Source organism: Oncorhynchus mykiss, chromosome 8 (assembly GCF_057628025.1).
Source record: "Oncorhynchus mykiss isolate SJ-2025 chromosome 8, ASM5762802v1, whole genome shotgun sequence".
Lineage (NCBI taxonomy): Eukaryota > Metazoa > Chordata > Actinopteri > Salmoniformes > Salmonidae > Oncorhynchus > Oncorhynchus mykiss.
Window position 1 is genome coordinate 36,572,915 of NC_143029.1, and position 22,729 is coordinate 36,595,643.

Here is a 22,729-nt window from a genome sequence, read left to right on the forward strand (position 1 = left end):
AACTACAAGACAGCTATAAATACATTACATCAGGTTATTACAAGTAATAATAGTCAATTGAAACAATAACACACTTCAGTGAACTCATTTAACAATAGGGTTCTAAACTGCCAGGGAATCCAGGTGTAATTTGTTTTGTAAAGTGTTCCACAACCGTGGTGCATAAAAACTAAAGGCCTTGATCGGGAGTCCCATAGGGTGGCACACAATTGGCCCAGCGTCGTCATGATTAGGGGAGGGTTTGGCGGGGGGAGGGGGGCTTTACTTGGCTCATCGCGCTCTAGCGACTCCTTGTGGCGGGCCGGACGCCTGCAGGCTGACGGCGGTCATCAGTTGAACAATGTTTCTTCCGACACTTTGGTGCGGCTGGCTTCCGGGTTAAGCAGGCGGGTGTTAAGTTGCGCGGTTTGGCCGGTCATGTTTCGGGGGACGCTTGACTCGACCTTCGCCTCCCGAGCCCGTTGGGGTGTTGCAGCGATGAGACAAGATCGAAATTGAGGAGAAAAAGGGGGTAAAATCCCCTAAAATTAAATATAAAAAAATAAAACTAAAGGCAGATTTACCAAACTTTGTGGAGACAAGCGGCACCTCAAGAGTTAACCAACCCTGCAAACGGTTTTGGTAACTCCTTTTTTTTTTTCAAGAGGGAATTTAGGTATGTTGGAAGCTTGTGGAGCAAGAGATGGAGAGAGGAGAAAGATAGAGAGAGGACTAAGAGAAATTTACATCAACATGTATCGGCTACGCAAACAATTACAAGGCTAAGGCCTTAGTTGATTCACCTCGACAGTGTCACAGCATTAGAATTAGTAGAAGATAGAACACCAACCCTTTTCCTCTCCTCAAGGAACTTTTTGGTGTTGCTGCTGTTCAACTCTCTAACTCTCCTGTGAAGAGAACGAGAGTGAGATTATAAGATTATAATAATTCATCAAGAAGTACAGATACAGTGTAGGCCCTTTCCTGCAGTCAAATGACCACATCGCCCTCTAGTGGCCTCATGGGTGGAATATTATTAACACATTTTATAATTTCATAATTAATAAACATACTTTTTTAAACGCAGAAAACGCTTTTGTTAGATCTCAGTCTTCTGTGATGTATATAAAGTGTAATATTGGAATGCCAACTCATAATTGAATACATTTCAACTCTATATCTGACGTGGTACACGTGTCTTCTTTTTTTAAGCCCATAACCATGTGTGTGAGGTGTATACTTTGTTTTCAAAGTAGATGTGTTTAAGACTACCAAGAAACACTTTGTGTGACCCTAATTTAGCTCCCTGCAGTAAAGGGATATTAAAGATGGAACCCGCAGTAGGGGGAAACATCGCCACTGTCCGCCCCACGGCAGTTGTTCTTGTTTTGTTGACAAAGCAGAGGTGGGGAGCACTGGAGGAGCGTTGGGCAACAAAAAAGAAGAAGAAGACTGCAGTACATATGCTGCTGTTGTATCGCGTGTGCAATGATGTCCGAGGGAGAAGAAAAAAACTGTGTTGGTTGTTTGCTGTAACTTCTTTGTTGTTGTAATATCACAACAGGACGTGGCAGGTTCACCGTTAAGGACTCCATCTTTAAGGGGTGTTCATGGGGGATGCGTAAGACCTACATAGTATATATTCATCCTGACATAACCCACAGGTATTTGCCCAAAATAATGGAAACGCTTGAGTAAACGAGGGATACAAAGTACAATGAACAAAAATATAAACGCAACATGCAACAATGTCAAAGATTTTTACTGAGTTACAGTTCATCTAAGGAAATAAGTCAGTTGAAATAACCCCCCAACCCAGTGGTAAGTCAGTGAGTGATTAGTTGGCACTGCAGCGTGACCCCACCTTTCCCTCTCGGCCTTGTTCTTGATGGTCTTGTCCTGGCTGATGGCCTTGCTGTTCTCCATGGACGTCTTGGCCTGGTTGGCCCGCATCTCCTTGCTCTGCCTGAGAGGGAATGAGACAACAAAGCAAGGCCTGGTAAGGAACCCTCATCAAGTACACCTGACAGGGCAAACTCCCAGCTCAAAGTGCCCAAGATGGGTTCACATGTTAGATAATTAAGACACTCAAGGACATTCAGGGGCATCACGCCTATAACATAATGCATGCGTGGTGTCCCAAGCCAAATCTCAGAATTTCCCGGTTTGAGCAGTAGGGTCAGTTGTTCTGGCTGTGTGCTACAGTTCGTGGACCAGTTTGAGATTCAGTGTTTACTTTGTGTGCCTTGCACATGCGTGTGCGCGTCTCTCTCTCTCTCTCTCTCTCTCACCGTTCGTGGATCAGTTTGAGCGAGAGAGTCTGTTGTTCCTGGACTCCACTCAGTAGTTTCTTGAGGTTTTCACACTGCTGGACCACGTGGATGTCCTTCATATCCTGCTCAATACTGCTGTGGGAGTTGATCATCTCTGACCACTCCTTAGTGTGTTGGGCTGTGATGTCCTTCACCTGTAGGCCACAGGATACACACTTACACCCTAAACACGTATACATTATATAACCTCTGACCGCTCCTTAGTGTGCTAGGCTGTAATGTCCTTCTCCTGTAATAAACACGTTACTTAAACACTACACACTAAACACTCCTTTAGTGCGCTACACTGTGATGTCCAACAACATAAACCCAGCAGTACAATCATATACAGTGCCTTGCGAAAGTATTCGGCCCCCTTGAACTTTGCGACCTTTTGCCACATTTCAGGCTTCAAACATAAAGATATAAAACTGTATTTTTTTGTGAAGAATCAACAACAAGTGGGACACAATCATGAAGTGGAACGACATTTATTGGATAGTTCAAACTTTTTTAACAAATCAAAAACTGAAAAATTGGGTGTGCAAAATTATTCAGCCCCTTTACTTTCAGTGCAGCAAACTCTCTCCAGAAGTTCAGTGAGTATCTCTGAATGATCCAATGTTGACCTAAATGACTAATGATGATAAATACAATCCACCTGTGTGTAATCAAGACTCCGTATAAATGCACCTGCACTGTGATAGTCTCAGAGGTACGTTAAAAGCGCAGAGAGCATCATGAAGAACAAGGAACACACCAGGCAGGTCCGAGATACTGTTGTGAAGAAGTTTAAAGCCGGATTTGGATACAAAAATATTTCCCAAGCTTTAAACATCCCAAGGAGCACTGTGCAAGCGATAATATTGAAATGGAAGGAGTATCAGACCACTGCAAATCTACCAAGACCTGGCCGTCCCTCTAAACTTTCAGCTCATACAAGGAGAAGACTGATCAGAGATGCAGCCAAGAGGCCCATGATCACTCTGGATGAACTGCAGAGATCTACAGCTGAGGTGGGAGACTCTGTCCATAGGACAACAATCAGTCGTATATTGCACAAATCTGGCCTTTATGGAAGAGTGGCAAGAAGAAAGCCATTTCTTAAAGATATCCATAAAAAGTGTTGTTTAAAGTTTGCCACAAGCCACCTGGGAGACACACCAAACATGTGGAAGAAGGTGCTCTGGTCAGATGAAACCAAAATTGAACTTTTTGGCAACAATGCAAAACGTTATGTTTGGCGTAAAAGCAACACAGCTCATCACCCTGAACACACTATCCCCACTGTCAAACATGGTGGTGGCAGCATCATGGTTTGGGCCTGCTTTTCTTCAGCAGGGACAGGGAAGATGGTTAAAATTGATTTGAAGATGGATGGAGCCAAATACAGGACCATTCTGGAAGAAAACCTGATGGAGTCTGCAAAAGACCTGAGACTGGGACGGAGATTTGTCTTCCAACAAGACAATGATCCAAAACATAAAGCAAAATCTACAATGGAATGGTTCAAAAATAAACATATCCAGGTGTTAGAATGGCCAAGTCAAAGTCCAGACCTGAATCAAATCGAGAATCTGTGGAAAGAACTGAAAACTGCTGTTCACAAATGCTCTCCATCCAACCTCACTGAGCTCGAGCTGTTTTGCAAGGAGGAATGGGAAAAAATGTCAGTCTCTCGATGTGCAAAACTGATAGAGACATACCCCAAGCGACTTCCAGCTGTAATCGCAGCAAAAGGTGGCACTACAAAGTATTAACTTAAGGGGGCTGAATAATTTTGCACGCCCAATTTTTCAGTTTTAGATTTGTTAAAAAAGTTTGAAATATCCAATAAATGTCGTTCCACTTCATGATTGTGTCCCACTTGTTGTTGATTCTTCACAAAAAAATACAGTTTTATATCTTTATGTTTGAAGCCTGAAATGTGGCAAAAGGTCGCAAAGTTCAAGGGGGCCGAATACTTTCGCAAGGCACTGTACATTCCAATGAGATGAGAACTAGAGTGAAACTGAATCACTTTCTTCCACTGCTCTCTCAGATGTTTGTACGACGGACATTGCACGGTTACCTTGGCCTTGTGGTCTGTGGTCAGGTTCTCCACTTTACTCTCAGTCTCCTTCTTCAACTCCAGACAGTTGTTTTCTCTGTAGGGACGACAGAAAGATACTTGTTAGCTAGGTGAGACATGGTAGAACACATGGTAGGTGAGACATGGTAGAACACATGGTAGGTGAGACATGGTAGAACATATCCACAACTGATCTCGGTTGAACCCAGAACAAAAAAAACTCACGGGATTTGGTCTGTTACTCAATTTACATAGTCTGTCCACGAGAGAATAATTCATGCCTAATGGCGTTGTGCTGGTGCTAGATATCCCAGAACGAATGTTTAACTTCAATGTCTCTTTCAGCCTTTCATTTTCATTGATTGGTTGTACTGACTGACTGATTGACTGGTCTTTCAGGTCCTGATATTTACCCTCGTTTCTTGATGGCCTTCTCCAGCAGCTTCTCCTGTGTCTGCTTCTCCTTGTCGTGCAGAGCGATCATCTTGTCCACCTGGCTGCAGTGGGACTTCTGCATGATGGTGCAGTCCTGAGACGAAACGCCACATATTAATGACGATATCAGAACTGAGATAGCTTGGCCCAGCCTTTCTTAATCAAGTCATTTAGCATTGCAGTCAGCCAGACCATATAGCTGAGGACTAACACAACATCAGTACAGCATATTAAACTACTGGGTACATGTGTTGTAAAACATCAGTCAGTGTCATAACTGTTATGCAACAGAACAGGCAAAGACGGCAGACTGGTTGCTATGGTAAGCCCTACAAGAGTTCATCTCTTTTGTGTACGAACCAAAATATATATTTTTTAAACACAGGATTTCACAAGGACAGAGGTATTAGTGATTGAAGTCTAGCTAGTGTGTGTGTGTGTGTGTGTGTGTGTGTGTGTGTGTGAGGGGGGAGTCATCTTAGCAAGTCTCTGGTGAGACCAAAGAGAAACACTGTCCATCTTAGGCTACATGATGCTGTGTGTGTGCGTGTGTACGTGTATGAATGTGTGTGTGTTTGTGGGGGCAGGGGTCAGGCAACAGTGAATGATGAAAAGAAAGGACCTCTCTCTCTCCATCAATGTGTGGACCTCAGAATGAACGATCTGTCCTGGTCTGCGCTCTGGGATCTGTCAACAGAAGAGCTTCCTAAAACATCAACCCACCTTGGCGTGCTTCTTCTTTAAAGAGTTCAGATCTTTCTGCTGCTTCTTAGTCAGTTTAAGGTACGTCTGAGGAGAGGAAAAACGGACAGCAGGCTAAAAGACACAGACTGTGTGAGGAATGACAGTGCTGCCCTCCCCCCCTCTGTTTCTCCTGCAGGACCACGAGCTGATGAGAAACTAACAAACCGCAGAACCACTGGGAAAGGTGTGGTGGAAACCACAGGAACTGTGACGGTTATGATTAAAGGTGAGCTAGTCTTACCTTCATCTGTTTCAAGTCATCAATGTTCACATGCGGTACGAGGGTGTTTGTATCTACAAGAGAGAGAAATGGAAAACGTCTAAATTGTACCAATGCTAGGTCTCAGATTGTGTGTGTGCATGTGTGTGTATGTATGTGTGTATCTGTGTGTGTGTGTCGTACCCTTCTTGGTCTCCGTGGTGTTGTTCTGGGCAGACTTAGAGGACTGAGCCGGGTCCGAGCTGGTCTGTGGCGTGACGTTGGTCTTCACGTTGGCGTTCACCTTCCCTTTCTTGTCGTTCTTCGAACTCTCGTTTGGCACGTCCGCTATGTCACTCTGGAGAGCGGGAGGGGGAGGAGGAGAGAGAGGGAGAGGGAGGAGGAGAGAGAGGGAGGGGGAGGAGGAGAGAGAGGGAGGGGGAGGAGAGAGAGGGAGGAGGAGGAGGAGAGAGAGGGAGGGGGAGGAGGAGAGAGAGGGAGGGGGAGGAGGAGAGAGAGGGAGGGAGGGGGAGAGAGAGGGAGGGTGAGGAGGAGAGAGAGGGAGGGAGGGAGGGAGGGGCAGAGAGAGCGTCTCAGGACCATGGATGGAAATCTTTCTCACGCACTTTGCAAAAAAGTCACATTATTGCATTTCCATATAGATGTCGAGATTGAGTGATATTTGACCTTTTCACCTAACTCACCCCTAAGAACATTTTCTTATCCAGGGACCTTACAAGTGACAGAGCTCGGTAGCTACTAAACCAGTAGCCAAAGCAATTCAACATACGCCAACATAAGACATATCCCACACAGTGACGATGTACTGTGTGCGCTGTAGCCAAGAATGGAACAGCTGGCTACAGTGGGTATACAGTACGAGGCTAACAGAATCAATAGTGATGGATCAAACAGGTGTCAGTACCGTTTCAATCCCCAGAGCTCTCATCTGGTCCGCTCTCTTCTCTGCTATGGACAGGAACTTCTTTGGGTCCGACAGGGCGTCCACGATGGCTAGGGAGAAGACAGGAGATTCATCAATAAGCTGGACTATACTAGGGCCGGGACGATACCGGGCATCGCGATACTCGAGGAAACAAAACACAAAGGGGATTTAACTTCTTTATGTTGTTCTCCAGAGTCACGTGTATTTATTTTCCAAGCTATAGCACGCAATATTTGACAGGCAGCAGTTTTTTTAAAGGACCGAAGAGTTCGGTTTACTTCGTGTTTTCAGTTTTGCCATTTGCAAAAAAATATTGCGATAACTGGTATCGTCACGGACCTAGACCACACAGGAAAAGACTGGAACGTGCTGTCCATGCCCAAGTTGATGCATTTGGAGAAGTCTGATAACTCCAATGGGCTTCCGCCATCGTTCAAAGGCTAAACACAGTCGATACCCAGAAAGACACGCAAAAGAAGACAACATTCTAACATATACCTGGGCAGGTATACGTTTGAGTAGACATTATGGAAGCCTACTGCAAAAGACGGAAAATGACGCCGGCTCTATTTGGATACGGAACATTCACGCATCCTTTCAACACTGCCCTGGGTTGTCGTCATAACGACTGCCCGGACCATGCCCCTGGGATTGGCTTAACGACTAGTCAATCTTGTGTATCTCCATGCCGGCATCTGTCTAGAAGTGGCTATTACACCAGCTCTGCTACCATCATCATTTGCTCTGTGTCATTACTTCTGATGTAGAATACACTGTAGGGCAGGGCACCCTGAGGGAAGGATGGAAGGAGGGAAGGAAGGAAGGAGGGAAAAAGGGAAACCCAGTTTGTGCCCTTCCTTCCGTCTCTTCTCCTCTTCTTCTCCCTCTTTCTTCCTCTTCCTCGCTTTTCTTCCCTACCTCTCCCGCTTTTCTATTTCTCCTCTGTTCACCTCCCTCTCGCCTTCCCTGTTCTCCCACTCTCCTCCCTCTCCTCTCCCGTCTTCCCTCATCCTCCTTCCCTCTCCCCAGATCCTTCTGCATCCACTTCAGTATCTACTATGAATACATTGAATGCAGATATAAATTGGACCTTGTGTGTGTGGTATGAAAGAGATAGACAAAGGACCAGCTGAGGAAGGGACAATGGAAGCTCATATTCTCAGCACATGCACACACACACACACGGAGGTCCATTCAGTATGGGCTAATACGGTCTACATACTCAAGTGTTAATAACTAAATAATATAGATGTCAATAAAGTTCAGTAGCACACATCTGTATTGTATTTAGGCCAATAGGGGTTCACACACACACACACACACACACACACACACACACACACACACACACACACACACACACACACACACACACACACACACACACACACACACACACACACACACACACACACACACGTTATGTTCTTCTATCCTCGTGGGGACCTACAATTAATTTACATTCAAAATCCTATTTTCCATAACCCCTAACCCTAACCCTTACCATAACCCTAACCCGTAACCCTAAACCTAACCCCTTACCCTAAACCTAACCCTAACCCTTACCATAACCCTAGCCCTAACCCTTACCATAACCCTAACCCGTAACCCTAAACCTAACCCCTAACCCTAACCCTTACCATAACCCTAACCCGTAACCCTAACCCTTACCATAACCCTAACCCGTAACCCTAAACTTAACCCCTTACCCTAAACCTAACCCCTAAGCTTAAAATAGCTTTTGTCCTAATGGGGATGTGAGAAAAGTCCCCACGAGGGAGAATTTTCCTTATTTTACTATCCTTGTGTGGGCATTTGAGGATTTTAGGTCCCCAGAAAGATAGAACACACACACACACACACTGTCTTCTGCCCCTAACCTATGTCTGTGTATTAGCAAGGGAGTGTGTGTCAGTGTGTGTCTCCTCACCTCCGAAGCCTTCCGGTACGTAGGTCTTGAGTACTATGTTGCAGAAGACGGTGGGTAAAGACAGAGGCTTGTTCCCTTCGTTGCGTAGAGAGATGTGTCTGTATCCTGCCTGTAGACCCTCCAATGGCAGAATCCTCTGACCTATCAGCTTATTATTGTCATCATACACAGCTATGCGCAGCACAGCCAGGTCTGGTAAAATCACCTGGGTGAGAGAGAGGAGGGGAGAGAGAGGGAGGGGGGGGAGAGGGGGAGGGGGAGGGGGAGGGGAGAGAGGGAGAGAGGGGAGAGGGAGAGAGGGGGAGGGGAGAGAGGGGGAGGGGAGAGAGAGGTAGAGGGGAGAGAGTGGGAGGGGAGAGAGGGGGAGGGGAGGGGAGAGAGAGAGGGGAGAGAGGGGGAGAGAGAGAGAGAGAAAGGAGGGGAGAGAGGGGGAGAGAGAGAGAGAGAGAGAGAGAGAGAGAGAGAGGGAGAGGGGAGGGGAGAGAGGGAGAGGGGGAGAGAGAGAGAGAGAGGGGAGAGAGAGCGGAGGGGAGAGAGAGCGGAGGGGAGAGAGAGCGGAGGGGAGAGGGGAGAGAGAGCGGAGGGGAGAGGGGAGAGAGAGGAGAGAGGAGAGAGGGATGAATTCCACTAGAATGAGTGAAAGTATATACAGTAGAAACATTATGAGGACTGGATTTTCATTCAGCACTTTATATAAGAGGAATGCACGCACGTATGCGCACACACACGTGAATGAACACACAGTGTGAGAGAAATTCGCAGACGGATACAGAACAAAGATGATAATAGTATATACCCAGCAGTGATGATAACATACTGTAGCTAGGCTTTATACTGTATATGTTTACAACAATAGCCCATAGACAAGGACATTACAGAACCATCAACTCATCAGCAAGCAGGGAATGGGTGTGTGTGTGTGTGTGTGTGTGTGTGTGTGTGTGTGTGTATGTGTGTGCTCGTAGAATGGCCTTGCATTTGGAGATAAGAGAAGAGCGAGGGGAAGAGAGGGATGAATAATAATGGAAGGAGAGAGTAGGTGAGAGATAAAGGAGAAGAACAGTCAGGAAATGGATATAACCTGTGTGTGTGTGTGTGTGTGTGTGTGTCTGTCTGTCTGTGTGTGCATGTCTAAACATGTGTAATTGTCTGTGTATAAGTGCGTGCAACTCTGAATGTATTTTTCCAGCACCGTGTGAGATGGCCCTCCTGATGACAGTGTGTGTGTGTGTGTGTGTGTGTGTGTGTGTGTGTACGTCTCCCGAAGCACTGCGGCAGCAGGCTGTGATTGATGGTGTGTGTTGGAGCTGGAGTCACAGTCATGGCTGAGAGACTTCTTATTCTGCTGAGAGCAGCACTATCACACACACACACACGCCCGCGCACGACCAGCCAGTCTCCCCCCTCACATTCGTACCCCCCGTTCTATTGTTCTCCACGTCCTTCTCGCTCTCCTTTTCCGTTCTACCTTTCTCCTTTATTCTTTCTTTCTCCTTTTCCTTCTTTTTCCTTCTCTCCCTTTCTCCCTGGTTCGCTCCTTTACCCTCCTACTCTTTCTCTCTCTCTCTCTCTCTCTTATCCCCATTCTGTCGCTCAGTGCACTGTATATCTGTACCCTTCTCTTCCTCTATTTGCTCTCTTCTCTCTCTCTCTTTCTCTTTGTCCTGCCTTCTCTCTCATGGTATGCATCTGTTCCCCCTTCTCCCCCCTCGTTCTCTGCAGTAAAGACACACTGAGTAGTTCTGAGTACCACAGGGCCATCAGCTCCACCCCAACCAACCCCAACTCTCCCTCCCTCCCTGCTTCCCACCCTCCCTCCCTCCCTCCCTGCCTCTCTCCCTCCCTGCCTCCCTCCCTCCCTCCCTGCCTGCCTCCCCCCTCCCTCCGGTGTTCAGCTCCAAGACAGTATCTACCAGTAAACCGCCATGCACCTCTGAACTATTAGTTGTCTCTTCCATCCTATTCCAACTCAAGTTTTCTGTTCCCTCTTCCCTGTACCTTTCTAAATACGCGCTTTCCTCTTCTCTCCTTTCTTCTTCTCTATTGTCAGGCATTTCTTCAGTCTCTCTAATCCCTTTGTCCCCCTCTTCCATGCTTCGCTCCGCTCCTCCTCTCTCCCACCCCTCTGTCCTCTCCCATCCCCCTCTCCTCTCCCCTCCTATCGGTCCCTCCATCGTCTTCCCTCCCTCTCTTTTCCTCTCCCGTCCCTCCGTACCTTCCGGAAGACGAAAGGCTCTTCGTTGTAGGCGGGGTTCAGGCCGTTGTTCATCACCATGCGCGTGCGGAACTCTTTGCGGATGGTGTCCGTGGGCAGCCCGTACATGTCCACCTCCACGTAGGTCCCAATCTTCTTATCAGACAGGAACTGACCAGAGAACACCTGGGAGCAAACAACAATACAATAGAATACATCTTCAAAAAATGTCTTTCACTTTTTGGGCCATGACTCCCCCCCCCCCCCACACACACAAGGAGATTCAGGTTTCTCTAATCTTCGCAGCACATCTATTTCCTCTCTTGGATTCGCCTTTATATAGTGATTATGTGCAGATAGACTACAACAAAACGCCAACTACCTCCATCTCCCTCTCTGCCCTGTGAACTCTGAACCCCTGACCTCATACCTGTACACTGCAGGTAGCAGCAATGACCCCGTCCACAGGTGTCTCTGAGAAGGGGTCAAACATCCTGTCTGAGCGACGCATGAAGTCTGGCTTCAACAGATACCTGGTGGAAGAGAGCGGCGGGACGGTGGCCAAGCAGGGTCAAAAACACAAACTCTTGACTCTATGTTTAAACACTTTCTGTAAACGCGCTAGTATAAGAGTTTACAAATGTGGGGCACAAGAGCCACATCTAAATTGTGTTGCAGAGATAGCTAGATGCATAACTAGATGAAAGGATTGGTGGTTGTACCAATGAGTACAAAAGTGATCATTAGTGCGATATCACTTGCATTAGTGCTAAAAGGTTACAGTGAGTCAGCCTGAATCCTTACGATGTGATCCTAGCCTGCGTGTTCGGGAGTTGAGTTAGGACGGGAGACACATTAGGAGAGACTGTGAGTGTGTGTGCTTGAGAGAGAGAGAGAGAGAGAGAGAGAGAGAGAGAGAGAGAGAGAGAGAGACAGAGACAGAGAGAGAGACAGAGAGAGAGAGACAGAGAGAGAGAGACAGAGAGAGAGAGAGAGAGAGAGAGAGACAGAGACAGAGAGAGAGAGAGAGAGAAAGAGAGAGAGAGACAGAGAGAGCGAGAAGGGTCAATATTACATGTATAGTGTGAGGTATGAATCTGACAATCATTAAGGGGGAGAGTCGCATTAGAAGAAGCATTAAGAGATAGGGGTGTGTGAGTGTGTGTGAGTGACATTATATAAGGGTGAGAGTGGCATTAAAAGCGCATTAAGAGATAGGGGTGTTTCTGTCGTTACTGATCTCCTCCCATATGAAATATCTGACATGAGGGGTGAAAGCCTAGCCCCAGGACAGAGGCAGAGAGAGAGGAGAGAAAGACGGAGAGAAAGACGGAGAGAACGGAAGAGAGACAGAAAGGATAAGAGGAGGAAAGCGGGGAGCCCCATCAGTGAGACAGTGGCAGAGCGAGAGGAGCGCCGGCTCCTGCCATCTGATTGGCTCTGAGGAGGACGGTGGCTACGATCGCCGCCGGCGGCCACTAATGAGATGCGACACGCTTTAATTGATGAGCTTTCAGAGAGGAGAGAAAGGGACGGACGGACGAGGAGGGATGGAGAGGGGAGAAAGAGAAAGGAGGGAGGGAGGGAGCGAGGAATGGCAGTAACACCTACCCACAGGATCCATTGTACTCATACTTTCCCTGGTTCAACTGCATGGCCAAATCTAAGACAGGAGAGAGAGAGAGGGTCTGTTTAGGTGCTACTAAGATTGGAAATCACAGACGCACACAGTCACGTGCGGACACACATACTCTTCTTGAAGCGGACACACACATTACGGCAACACAGGCAACATTTTTCAGGTCGATTCAATTCATTTGTGACATGTTGACTTCTTCAACCACTACGTTGCTGTTGAAAATCCCAGAGGGAGAGAGAAGAGAGGAAGGTTTTCCACCTCACTACCATCTCTTCTCCCCCCGCTCTCTCTCCCCTCCGGCACTCACCCCCCTCCAGCCCTACACATGCCCACTCACAGGGGGCCATATGTTCCAACCTCATTGCCCTCAGACATGGGGCAGCATCTGCTAACTACAGATGCTTGAATGTGTATTTGTGTGTGTGTGTGTCAGTGAGAGAGGGAGAGAGAGAAATACTAAGAGAGAGACAGAAAGAGAGAGAGAAAGAGAGAGAGAGAGATACTAAGAGAGAGACAGAAAGAGAGAGATAAAGAGAGAGACTAAGAGAGAGACAGAAAGAGAGAGAGAAAGAGACAGAAAGCGAGAGAGAGAGAAAGAGAGCGACTAAGAGACAGAGAGAGAGAGAGAGAGAGAGAGAGAGAGCGAGAGAGAGAGAGCGCGACAGAGAGAGAGCGACAGAGAGAGAGGGAGAGTGTGTCTGTGAGAGCATGTGTGTTGTAGGGGGTGAAATTACTCACCATGAACAGGAAGCAAATACTAGGGCTTGTTTTTGTGTGTGTGTGTGTGTGTGTGCGTGTCTGTTGCATCCCTCATCCCTCGGATTGACAGCGGCATAGGGTTATGTGAGGGGGTGTGTGTCCGTTTTGTATTTACAGTACGAGGCTGTCTGCGCGGTGGGGTTAACATGCTCCAGTACAGTACCTGGGGTCTGGTAGTTAAGGGAGACCATCTGGCAGCCTGCGTTCCAGAAGATCTGAGGCATGTAATTACTGGAGTCCACCCTGCCTCCTTTAGGGTAGATCCGACTCATCTGACGCTTGTTGTAGCTGGACGCCAATGTTCGGAACATAACGCAGATATGGTGTGAGAGCGCTTGTTCATGTGTGCGTGTGGAAGTTGCGGGGGGGGGGGGGGTTGTGTGAGTGTATGTATGGTGTGTGTTCTGTAGGGTTGCACAGTACATACACCACCTGAGGTCTGGAAGTTGAAACAGTGGTCTGTGTGTGTGTGTGTGTGTGTGTGTGTGTGTGAGTCGAGTCGAACAGACCACAGGCCTATTTTTAGAAGGTAACAGCTTGGGTCCTGCATTCCCACTGGAATGTGTGTGTGTGTGTGTGTGTGTGTGTGTGTGTGTGTGTGTGTGTGTGTTCCCCATTCCAAAAGGCACATTGTTCTCTCCCAGAGGAACTTGAGCAGTTTTTTCCACAGATGGAGACTTTGAAACAAACAAGGTATAATTTCAGGATCGTCTGACCCTCCCTGTCACAGCTCATATCTGGGTGACCAAAAACTGCTACCACCTTTCAGATCTGGTCAGAGGACCCACTATGGATACTGGTTTTGTTCAGTTGATTTTAATGCAGTCATTCATTAAGATAAATAGCAGCATGACGGACTATGGACGACTACTTTAAAGGTCAGGAAATATTGGAGACATTTATTTTTGGGGTTGTTTACTTTTGAGATGGTTGATTTTTGATGTTTTAATGTTTCTTCGTTGTGTCTGCGTTGCCTGTGTGTATTCGCATGCTGTGTGAGTGTTGACACTGGACCAAAGGATACTTGACAAACTCGATGGCGTTGGTCTTCAGATAACCCAGACCCACTGACTCATTAAATGACGACATGTTGTGGTGGATGTTCCTCTCTAAAGGGAGAAGAGAAAGTAGTTACAATGAGAGTGAATAGAGAGAGAGAGAGAGAGAGGGCAAGAGAGAGAGGGCGAGAGAGAAAGAGAGCGAGAGAGAGAGAGAGAGAGAGAGAGAGAGAGAGAGAGAGCGAGAGAGCGAGCGAGAAAGAGAGCGAGAGAAGGGAAGAGAGCGATAGAGGGCAAGAGAGAGAAAGAGAGAGAGAGAGAGAGAGGGCAAGAGAGAGAGAGAGAGAGAGAGCGAGAGAGGGCAAGAGAGAGAGAGAGAGAGAGAGAGAAGGAAAGAGAGAGAGAGAGGGCGAGAGAGGGCAAGAGAGAGAGAGAGAGAGAAAGAGAGAGGGCAAGAGAGAGAGAGCGAGCGAGAGAGGGCAAGAGAGAGAGAAAGAGAGAGAAGGAGAGAGAGCGAGAGAGGGCAAGAGAGAGAGAAAGAGAGAGAAGGAAAGAGAGAGAGAGAGGGCGAGAGAGGGCAAGAGAGAGAAAGAGAGAGAAGGGAAGAGAGAAAGAGAGAGAGAGGGCAAGAGAGAGAGAAAACGAGAGAGATAAGGGAAGAGAGAAAGAGAGAGGGAGCGAGAGAGCATCTGAAAAGCGCCATACTCCAACTAACCCGCATAGCCCTGGAAGTTCTACAAAAAGCTTTAAGTTGACCACGGCAAAACACACAAAACCAATTGATTCAGCATAACCGGAATTGGAGACTACCTTCTGCGACGTCGAAGCTCTGGAACTTGACTGGCTGTGCGTAGTTGACCATGGCAGAGAGGTAGGGGTGGATGTTGGTGGTGGCTCCTACGTACGTGTACGAGGCTATCAGAGCCTCCTCGTCATCCGTCGTCTCGCCAGTCTACACAGGAGCAGAAAACACACAGCTGTTTTACACGCTAACACACACCTCTGTTGTCTCCCAGTCCCCACTATGTACACAGGGAAGCCTCGAGTCTGAATCTAAAACGAAGTCATTATAAAGCACAACGCCAGTTACAGTCTCGTGATCCATACGTGCCTTCCCTGTCCAGAGAAAGAGCTTTACAAGAGCTACAGGTTAGAGAGAAGGCGACACGCTCGACGGTAAGGGAGAGGTTAGTAAACGAGAGAAAGGGGGGCAGCTGAACCGACTCGCACACCTTCTTGTTGTTGTTATCCTCAGACGCCTCGGAGATGTCTGTGGCATCTGTTGCTTCTGTGGCCTCAGACATCTCTGTTGGATCCTCCTCCACCACCTGAACACACAACAACAGTCCATTATAAACCATGGTGAAATACACTGCGCCATGGGGTGACACATACATACTCGTTTACTGTTCTATTTATGCTGCTAACCAGTTTATCATAGCAATAAGGCACCTTGGGGTTGGTGGTATATGGCCAAGGTACCACGGTGAAGGGCTGTCATCCAGGCACTCCACCTCGCGCCGTACGTAAGAACAGCACTTAGCCGTGGCATATTATCTAATATACCACACCCCTTCGGGCCTCATTGCTTAAAGATACCGGGCCTTCAGAAAGTATTCCCATCCCTTGACTTTTGCCGGGTTTTGTTGTGTTACAGCCTGAATATAACATTAATTAATTTAAAATGTTGTGTCACCGATCTACAGTTAATACCCCATAACGTCAAAGTGGATACGAAAATATATATACAGTGGGGCAAAAAAGTATTTAGTCAGCCACCAATTGTGCAAGTTCTCCCACTTAAAGATGAGAGAGGCCTGTAATCAACTATGACAGACAAAATGAGAAGAAAAAATCCAGAAAATCACATTGTAGGATTTTTTATGAATTTATTTACAAATTATGGTGGAAAATAAGTATTTGGTCACCTACAAAAAAGCAAGATTTCTGGCTCTCACAGACCTGTAACTTCTTCTTTAAGAGACTCCTCTGTCCTCCACTCATTACCTGTATTAATGGCACCTGTTTGAACTTGTTATCAGTATAAAAGACACCTGTCCACAACCTCAAACAGTCACACTCCAAACTCCACTATGTCCAAGGCCAAAGAGCTGTCAAAGGACACCAGAAACAAAATTGTAGACCTGCACCAGGTTGAAATAATAATTGTGTCCTTCAAACTTTGCTTTCGTCAAATAATCCTCCATTTGCAGCAATTACAGCCTTGCAGACCTTTGGCATTCTAGTTGTCAATTTGTTCCCTAAATAGTTTGGAGCTGTGCTTTGGGTCATTGTCCTGTTGTAGCAGGAAATTGTCTCCAATTAAGCGCCGTCCACAGGGTACGACATGGCATTGCCAAATTGAGTGATAGCCTTCCTTCTTCAAGATCCCTTTTACCCTGTACAAATCTCCCACTTTACCTCCACCAAAGCACCCCCAGACCATCACATTGCCTCCACCATGCTTGACAGATCTTTTCAGCATCTGAAAAGCATCTTTTCATTTTTTCTGCATCTCACAAATGTTCCTTTGTACAGTGTCTGTGATCTTTGGCCCATCTTAATCTTTTCTTTTTATTGGCCAGTCTGAGATTTGGCTTTTCTTTGCAACTCTGCCTAGAAGGCCAGCATCACGGAGTCACCTCTTCACTGCTGACGTTGAGACTGGTGTTTAGCGGGTACTATTTAATGAAGCTCCTAGTTGAGGACTTGTGAGGCATCTGTTTCTCAAACTAGACACTCTAATGTACTTGTCCTCTTGCTCAGTTGGGCACCGGCGCCTCCCACTCCTCTTTCTATTCTCGTTAGAGCCAGTTTGCTCTGTTCTGTGAAGGGAGTAGTACACAGCGTTGTATGAGATCTTCAGTTTCTTGACAATTTCTCGCATGGAACAGCCTTCATTTCTCAGAACAAGAATAGTCTGACGAGTTTCAGAAAGAAAGTTTTGTTTTTGGCCATTTTGAGCCTGTAATCGAACCCACAAATGCTGATGTTCCAGATACTCAACTAGTCTAAAGAAGGACACTTTTATTGCTTCTTTAATCAGAACAACAGTTTTCAGCTGTGCTAACATCATTGCAAAAGGCTTTTCTTATGATCAATTAGCCTTTTAAAATGATAAACTTGGATTAGCTAATACAACGTGCCATTGGTACACAGGAGTGATGGTTGCTGATAATGGGCCTCTGTACGCCTATGTAGATATTCCATTAAAAATCGTTTCCAGCTACAACAGTCATTTTACAACATTAACAATGTCTACACTGTATTTCTGATCAACTTGATGTTATTTTAATGGACAAAAAAAGTTGCTTTTCTTTCAAAAACAAGGACATTTCTAAGTGACCCCAAACTTTTGAACCGTAGCGTATAAACTGGAGTTACTTACCAAGATGACATGGAATGTTCCCGAGTGGCCTAGGTACAGATTTGACAAAAATCTGCTTGAAAATCTATAGCAAGACATGAAAATGGCTGTCCAGCAATGATCAACAACCAACTCGACAGAGCTTGAAGAATGTAAAAAAGAATAATGGGCAAATGTTGTACAACACAGGTTTGCAAAGTTCTTCAGATTTTTACCCAGAAAGACTCACAGCTGTAATCACTGCCAAAGGTGATTCTAACATTTATTGACTAAGGGGTTTGAATACTTATCTAATCAATTTATTAGTGCTTTATTAGCCATTAATTAAAGAAAAAATTCTTCCACTTTGACATTACAGAGTATTTTGTGTAGATTGTTGACAAACAATTACAATTAAATCCACTTTGTAACACAACGGAAAGTGGAAAAGTCAAGGGCTGTGATTACGTTACGTAGGCGCTGTACAACAGACCAACATATATACCAGTATATCTACACGACATGTACATAATGTATCTCAGTCATCACCTGAACACACAACTGAACACAGAGACTCTTTTTTGGGGGGGGTCATAGGTTACAAAGTCTTAGCTAAAAAAAAAAACACAAATTCTATTCACAAAATGTCTACCTTTTTGATGCTGTTGTCCCTCTCCCTCTCCTCTCCGTCTTTGTTCACACTCACACTCACGCTGACACTGTCGCTGACACTGACACTGGTGCTGAGGCTGTTCTCTTCACTAGGTTCCTCTGATGTACACGTCTTCAAGTCAGGAATCACATCCTTCACCTCACCCAGAGCTACAGATACAGGAACACACTGTTACCCTCCAACACACAACGTTCAAAACAGCCCCCCCCCCCTAAAAGTAAATGTCCTGCAATTCTCCACATTCTGCCATGACTTATGTGACATTCATATAATATCTGAAGGGGGGCACCCTGGAGGTCAGGGCCACTGGGTTCGTGCCTTGAGTGCCTGGTCAGTAATTCAACCATGATTACTAGAAGGTTTAGATAGCTGGCAAGACTGAAAAAAAAATAGCTTACAATCTATAAAATGTTAGCTGACGTGGGCTAATTGAGTGACTGTCAGTGACTGACATAACAAGAGAAATGCTGCTGATGCACTAACACATTTCAAAATTGCACGCTGTGTATTTCTGCTATCCTAACCAACGGCAAGCTGAGACCCCCGTTGACTTCCTAAGCGGCAGCTTATGTCTACACTCTTAGAAAAGAAGGGTTCCAAAATGGTTCTTCAGCTGTCTCCACAGGAAAAATATTTTTGGTTCCAGGTAGAACCCCTTTGGGTTCCATGTAAAAACCCTCTGTTGAAAGGGCTCTACATACAACCCGGGAGGTTTCTACCTGGAACCAAAAGGATTCTACCTGGAACCAAAAAGGGTTCTTCAAAGGGTTCTCTCCTTTGGGGACAGCCGAAGAACCCTTCAGGTTCTAGATAGTATAGGAACAACACTGGTCAAAGACACACACCTACTCCAGTCAACTGACTCATAATTGCCTGAATATCTCAGCATCCAAAGTGACCACACACACACACACACACACACACACACACACACACACACACACACACACACACACACACACACACACACACACACACACACACACTCACACACACTCACACTCACCGTTCTCCACATCTTCCTCTGTCTCTGCTCCTAGTAAGATGGCTGGTGTGTTGGTCTCTCCTGCCTCCATGTGCTTCTTAAAAGACTCTAACTGCTCTGCAGAACACACACACACACACACATGCAACAACACAACTCAGCATAGTGTAAGTCAATCCAAAAACAACATGCAGAATGACTCAGAACAGGCAGGTCCAGCAGTAGCGACATCTGTGTGAAACTAAGGGATATAAAATGAATCTTTGCATGAAGTTAACAGCCATGTGAAAGACGAGACTGTCGCTGTCAACGTACTCTGTTCCACCTCGGGTTTCAAGCGTTTGTTTTTGATGAGGATTTTGCGTTTGAGATCGTTGGGAGAAGGCAAGGGACGACCCGCCTCAACCTGGCAACAAGAGCAAACATTACGTTTATTTTGTTGTTGTTTAAAAAATAAAAAAAATGACTCAAGACATTTGCAGTAAATGGTTCATTTTCTGTAGCATGAAAATATTACATCCACATTGTTTACCATGTCCAGTCATCCTCATCTGTCAGACACGGTACAGATACAGATATGGACACTGTAGATAAGAAACAGATAGATATATAGTGTGCTAGAAGGTGGACTCACAGGGAATCCCTCAAGGGGATGCCTCAGGAGGTATTCTCCAAAGATCTCCTCACAATAGCGAGCCATCTTATACTGCTGGGGTTTACTGAAACACACAGGATTTGTTGTTGTTGTTGTTGTTGTTGTTACCGCCATTAAATCAAATGATATAATAGTTACATGTCATTTCGATCAGATGTACAGGAATAAATGATAACATTGGCATGTGCAAAGTTGTCAAAAAAAATATTCTGGATCACTACGAAATCCTACCTGCAGTGGTTTTCAAATGACAGGATCACGGGATACTCAGACGTCACAAAGGCAGTTTCCCTGATGGCTGAGATCACGTCCTTTATGACGGGGGAAACAACAACATGGGGATTGATGTTGAAAATCGCCCTGGATCCATTACTGATCATTCTCCTTAAGTCTCTCTGGATGCGAGTGTCTGATCAATAACTACAGTGTAACTTTCGAATGAAGCTGCAGGTTGCAATCAGATGCAGTATCAATCTATCAACACAAGAGGGCAGACTTGCCATACGTAATGAATACAACATTCTGACTAATCGTCTCCATTCTTGGAGTGCGTGTGTGTGTGTGTGTGTGTGTGTGTGTGTGCGTGTGCGTGTGCGTGTGTGTGTGTGTGTATGCATGAGTCTGTGTATGTACCTTGAAGAGGATGTCAGTACACATGGCCTTGCCATGAGTGATGATAGGCTCCTGGTCTTCTCCTTTCCCATCCCAGCAGTCAAGCTCTACACACCTGACACAAATACAAAAACAGTTTACACACATTATATAAAAAACACACACACACACACACACACACACACACACACACACACACACACACACACACCCTCTCCACCCCTACCTGCAGCCGGAGAGCAGCACCTGTCTGTACATCTCCACGGAGGACTTCCCTCCGAACTGCCTCCCGTTCAGGTAGGTGTTGTGGGACGAGGCAATGAAGTAGTGGGCCAGAGGCTGCTCCATGTCCTGGTACAGCTCCAGACAGTCCAGGAACACCGGGGCATTCTCATCTGACATCAGGTACCTGCAGAAGCCATCGCTGGACATACGTCCTGGGCGAGAGGAGCAGAGGGGGAGGGGAGAGGAGGGGGAGGAGCAGAGGGGGAGGGGAGAGGAGGGGGAGGAGCAGAGGGGGAGGGGAGAGGAGGGGGAGGAGCAGAGAGGTAGGAGCAGAGGGGGAGGGCGGAGGAGAAGCAGAGGGGGAAGGGAGAGGAGGGGGAGGAGCAGAGGGGGAGGGGGAGGGGAGAGGAGCAGAGGGGGAGGGGAGAGGAGGGGGAGGGGAGGGGAGGGGGAGGAGCAGAGGGGGAGAGGAGGGGGAGGAGCAGAGGAGGGGGAGGGGAGAGGAGGGGGAGGAGCAGAGGGGGAGGAGTAGAGGGGAGGAGCAGAGGGGGAGGGCGGAGGAGGGCGGAGGAGGGGGAGGAGCAGAGGGGGAGGGGAGAGGAGGGGGAGGAGCAGAGGGGGAGGGGAGAGGAGGGGGAGGAGCAGAGGGGGAGGGCGGAGGAGGAAGAGGGGGAGGGGAAGGAGCAGAGGGGGAGGGGAGAGGGGAGAGGAGGGGGAGGGGAGAAGCAGAGGGGGAGGGGAGAGGAGCAGAGGGGGAGGGGGGAGTAAGCGAGTGTCTAAGAGTGTCTGTTTAACATACACTCTTCGACTTCATTTTTCCTCAACTCTCACACAACCAACATGTGGGTACATTAGTATGAGGGTGGTGTGCTCTTTTGTTATTCACCAGAAGAGGGCAGCAGTGCTCTTCCCTCTCTCTCACTCTCCAGCCATCCCACTCTCTCACCTTTCTTCTTGAGGTCGGGGTCTCTCTCGTACTTCTCGATGATCTGCATGGCTCGTTTAGGGTCGTAGAAGGGGAACAGGATCTCATTTAGCCGCGGATCGCGCTGGTTCTGGAGAACGCAATGACACAGAAGATCGTCTCACTCACAAGCGCACACACACACACACACACACACACGTCACTGCACACTAAGAACCCATTCCTAACTTGAGAAATGTGCATGGAACTCGAGCTTCTGCGCAGATCTACCCATGAATACTAATGCCTGACTTCGGCAAAACTTCGCAGAAACACGTTTATGGTTTTAAGCTACTGTCGAGAAACTTGACGTGCACAAGTCATGTGACCAACTGAGTTGAACCCGGGTGTCTTCTGCGTGCCATAAAACGATTTTATCCCGCTGATCTAATTAGCTCGTGAAGCTAGCGCCAGTTTTCAGGTCTTACGCAAGGGTTAAACTACACATCATGCGCGGGTTGCTTTAACGAACCACCTCTGTTCAATTTCTCATGTTAGGATCGGGACCATTATGGCAAGAGACAGCAATTAAAACACACACACACACACTCACAGCTGACAAACAAAATGCGGGTTGACACCTTACACTGACACAGTGACAATGGATATAGTCCTATCTGGTACAAACACATATTTTATTTGTGGGTGTTGACAAGTGACAATGAAAACCAAAAAGCCAGTTACTGGTACAGAGCGACTGCAATGAGGTGGGGAGAAGAGGTGTGTGTGTGTGTGCTCGTTAGAAGTAGGGAGCTAACGGGTGTGGTCTTACAAGACGAGACACATGACAACACCACTGGCCACTAAAGCAGAAGGGAACACATTTTTCCAGAGCCTTTGTACTACTCGGAGTCTACTCGGTGTTGCACACAGAGAAAGAGAAGCAGGCACACGTACAGAAGGTAGAAGTGGAAGCAGGTATGTTTTTCAGCCAAAGCAGAGACAACTAAGCAGAGACAGACAGACAAACAGGCAGCAAGGAACAGGCAAAGATGGCCGAACAGGGAGCCCCTCCCTCCCCAGGTCGCCAGGGTTACACAATCAGTCACGTATGCGGGGGGGG

At 46.9% G+C, this 22,729-nt stretch overlaps 1 protein-coding gene across 12 annotated transcripts in view; it reads right to left on the reverse strand.

Moving 5' to 3' along the window:
* The window catches only part of LOC110529235 (1-phosphatidylinositol 4,5-bisphosphate phosphodiesterase beta-4), a 142,723-nt gene that overhangs the window by 8,593 nt on the left and 111,401 nt on the right, over positions 1-22,729 (reverse strand). For all 12 annotated transcript variants that reach the window (XM_036985407.2, XM_036985412.2, XM_036985405.2 and 9 more), the window contains 25 exons: positions 21,649-21,757; positions 20,704-20,914; positions 20,499-20,592; positions 20,097-20,176; positions 19,845-19,929; positions 19,526-19,616; positions 19,232-19,327; positions 18,205-18,374; positions 15,439-15,534; positions 15,017-15,158; positions 14,233-14,317; positions 13,372-13,496; positions 12,422-12,473; positions 11,241-11,343; positions 10,832-10,996; positions 8,617-8,821; positions 6,666-6,754; positions 5,945-6,098; positions 5,783-5,835; positions 5,521-5,586; positions 4,776-4,891; positions 4,363-4,438; positions 2,271-2,446; positions 1,844-1,945; positions 830-887 (listed from right to left, as the gene is read on the reverse strand). In XM_036985407.2, coding sequence (XP_036841302.2) covers positions 830-887; positions 1,844-1,945; positions 2,271-2,446; positions 4,363-4,438; positions 4,776-4,891; positions 5,521-5,586; positions 5,783-5,835; positions 5,945-6,098; positions 6,666-6,754; positions 8,617-8,821; positions 10,832-10,996; positions 11,241-11,343; positions 12,422-12,473; positions 13,372-13,496; positions 14,233-14,317; positions 15,017-15,158; positions 15,439-15,534; positions 18,205-18,374; positions 19,232-19,327; positions 19,526-19,616; positions 19,845-19,929; positions 20,097-20,176; positions 20,499-20,592; positions 20,704-20,914; positions 21,649-21,757 — 2,799 coding nt within the window. The remainder of the gene's footprint in view (positions 1-829; positions 888-1,843; positions 1,946-2,270; positions 2,447-4,362; positions 4,439-4,775; positions 4,892-5,520; positions 5,587-5,782; positions 5,836-5,944; positions 6,099-6,665; positions 6,755-8,616; positions 8,822-10,831; positions 10,997-11,240; positions 11,344-12,421; positions 12,474-13,371; positions 13,497-14,232; positions 14,318-15,016; positions 15,159-15,438; positions 15,535-18,204; positions 18,375-19,231; positions 19,328-19,525; positions 19,617-19,844; positions 19,930-20,096; positions 20,177-20,498; positions 20,593-20,703; positions 20,915-21,648; positions 21,758-22,729) is intronic.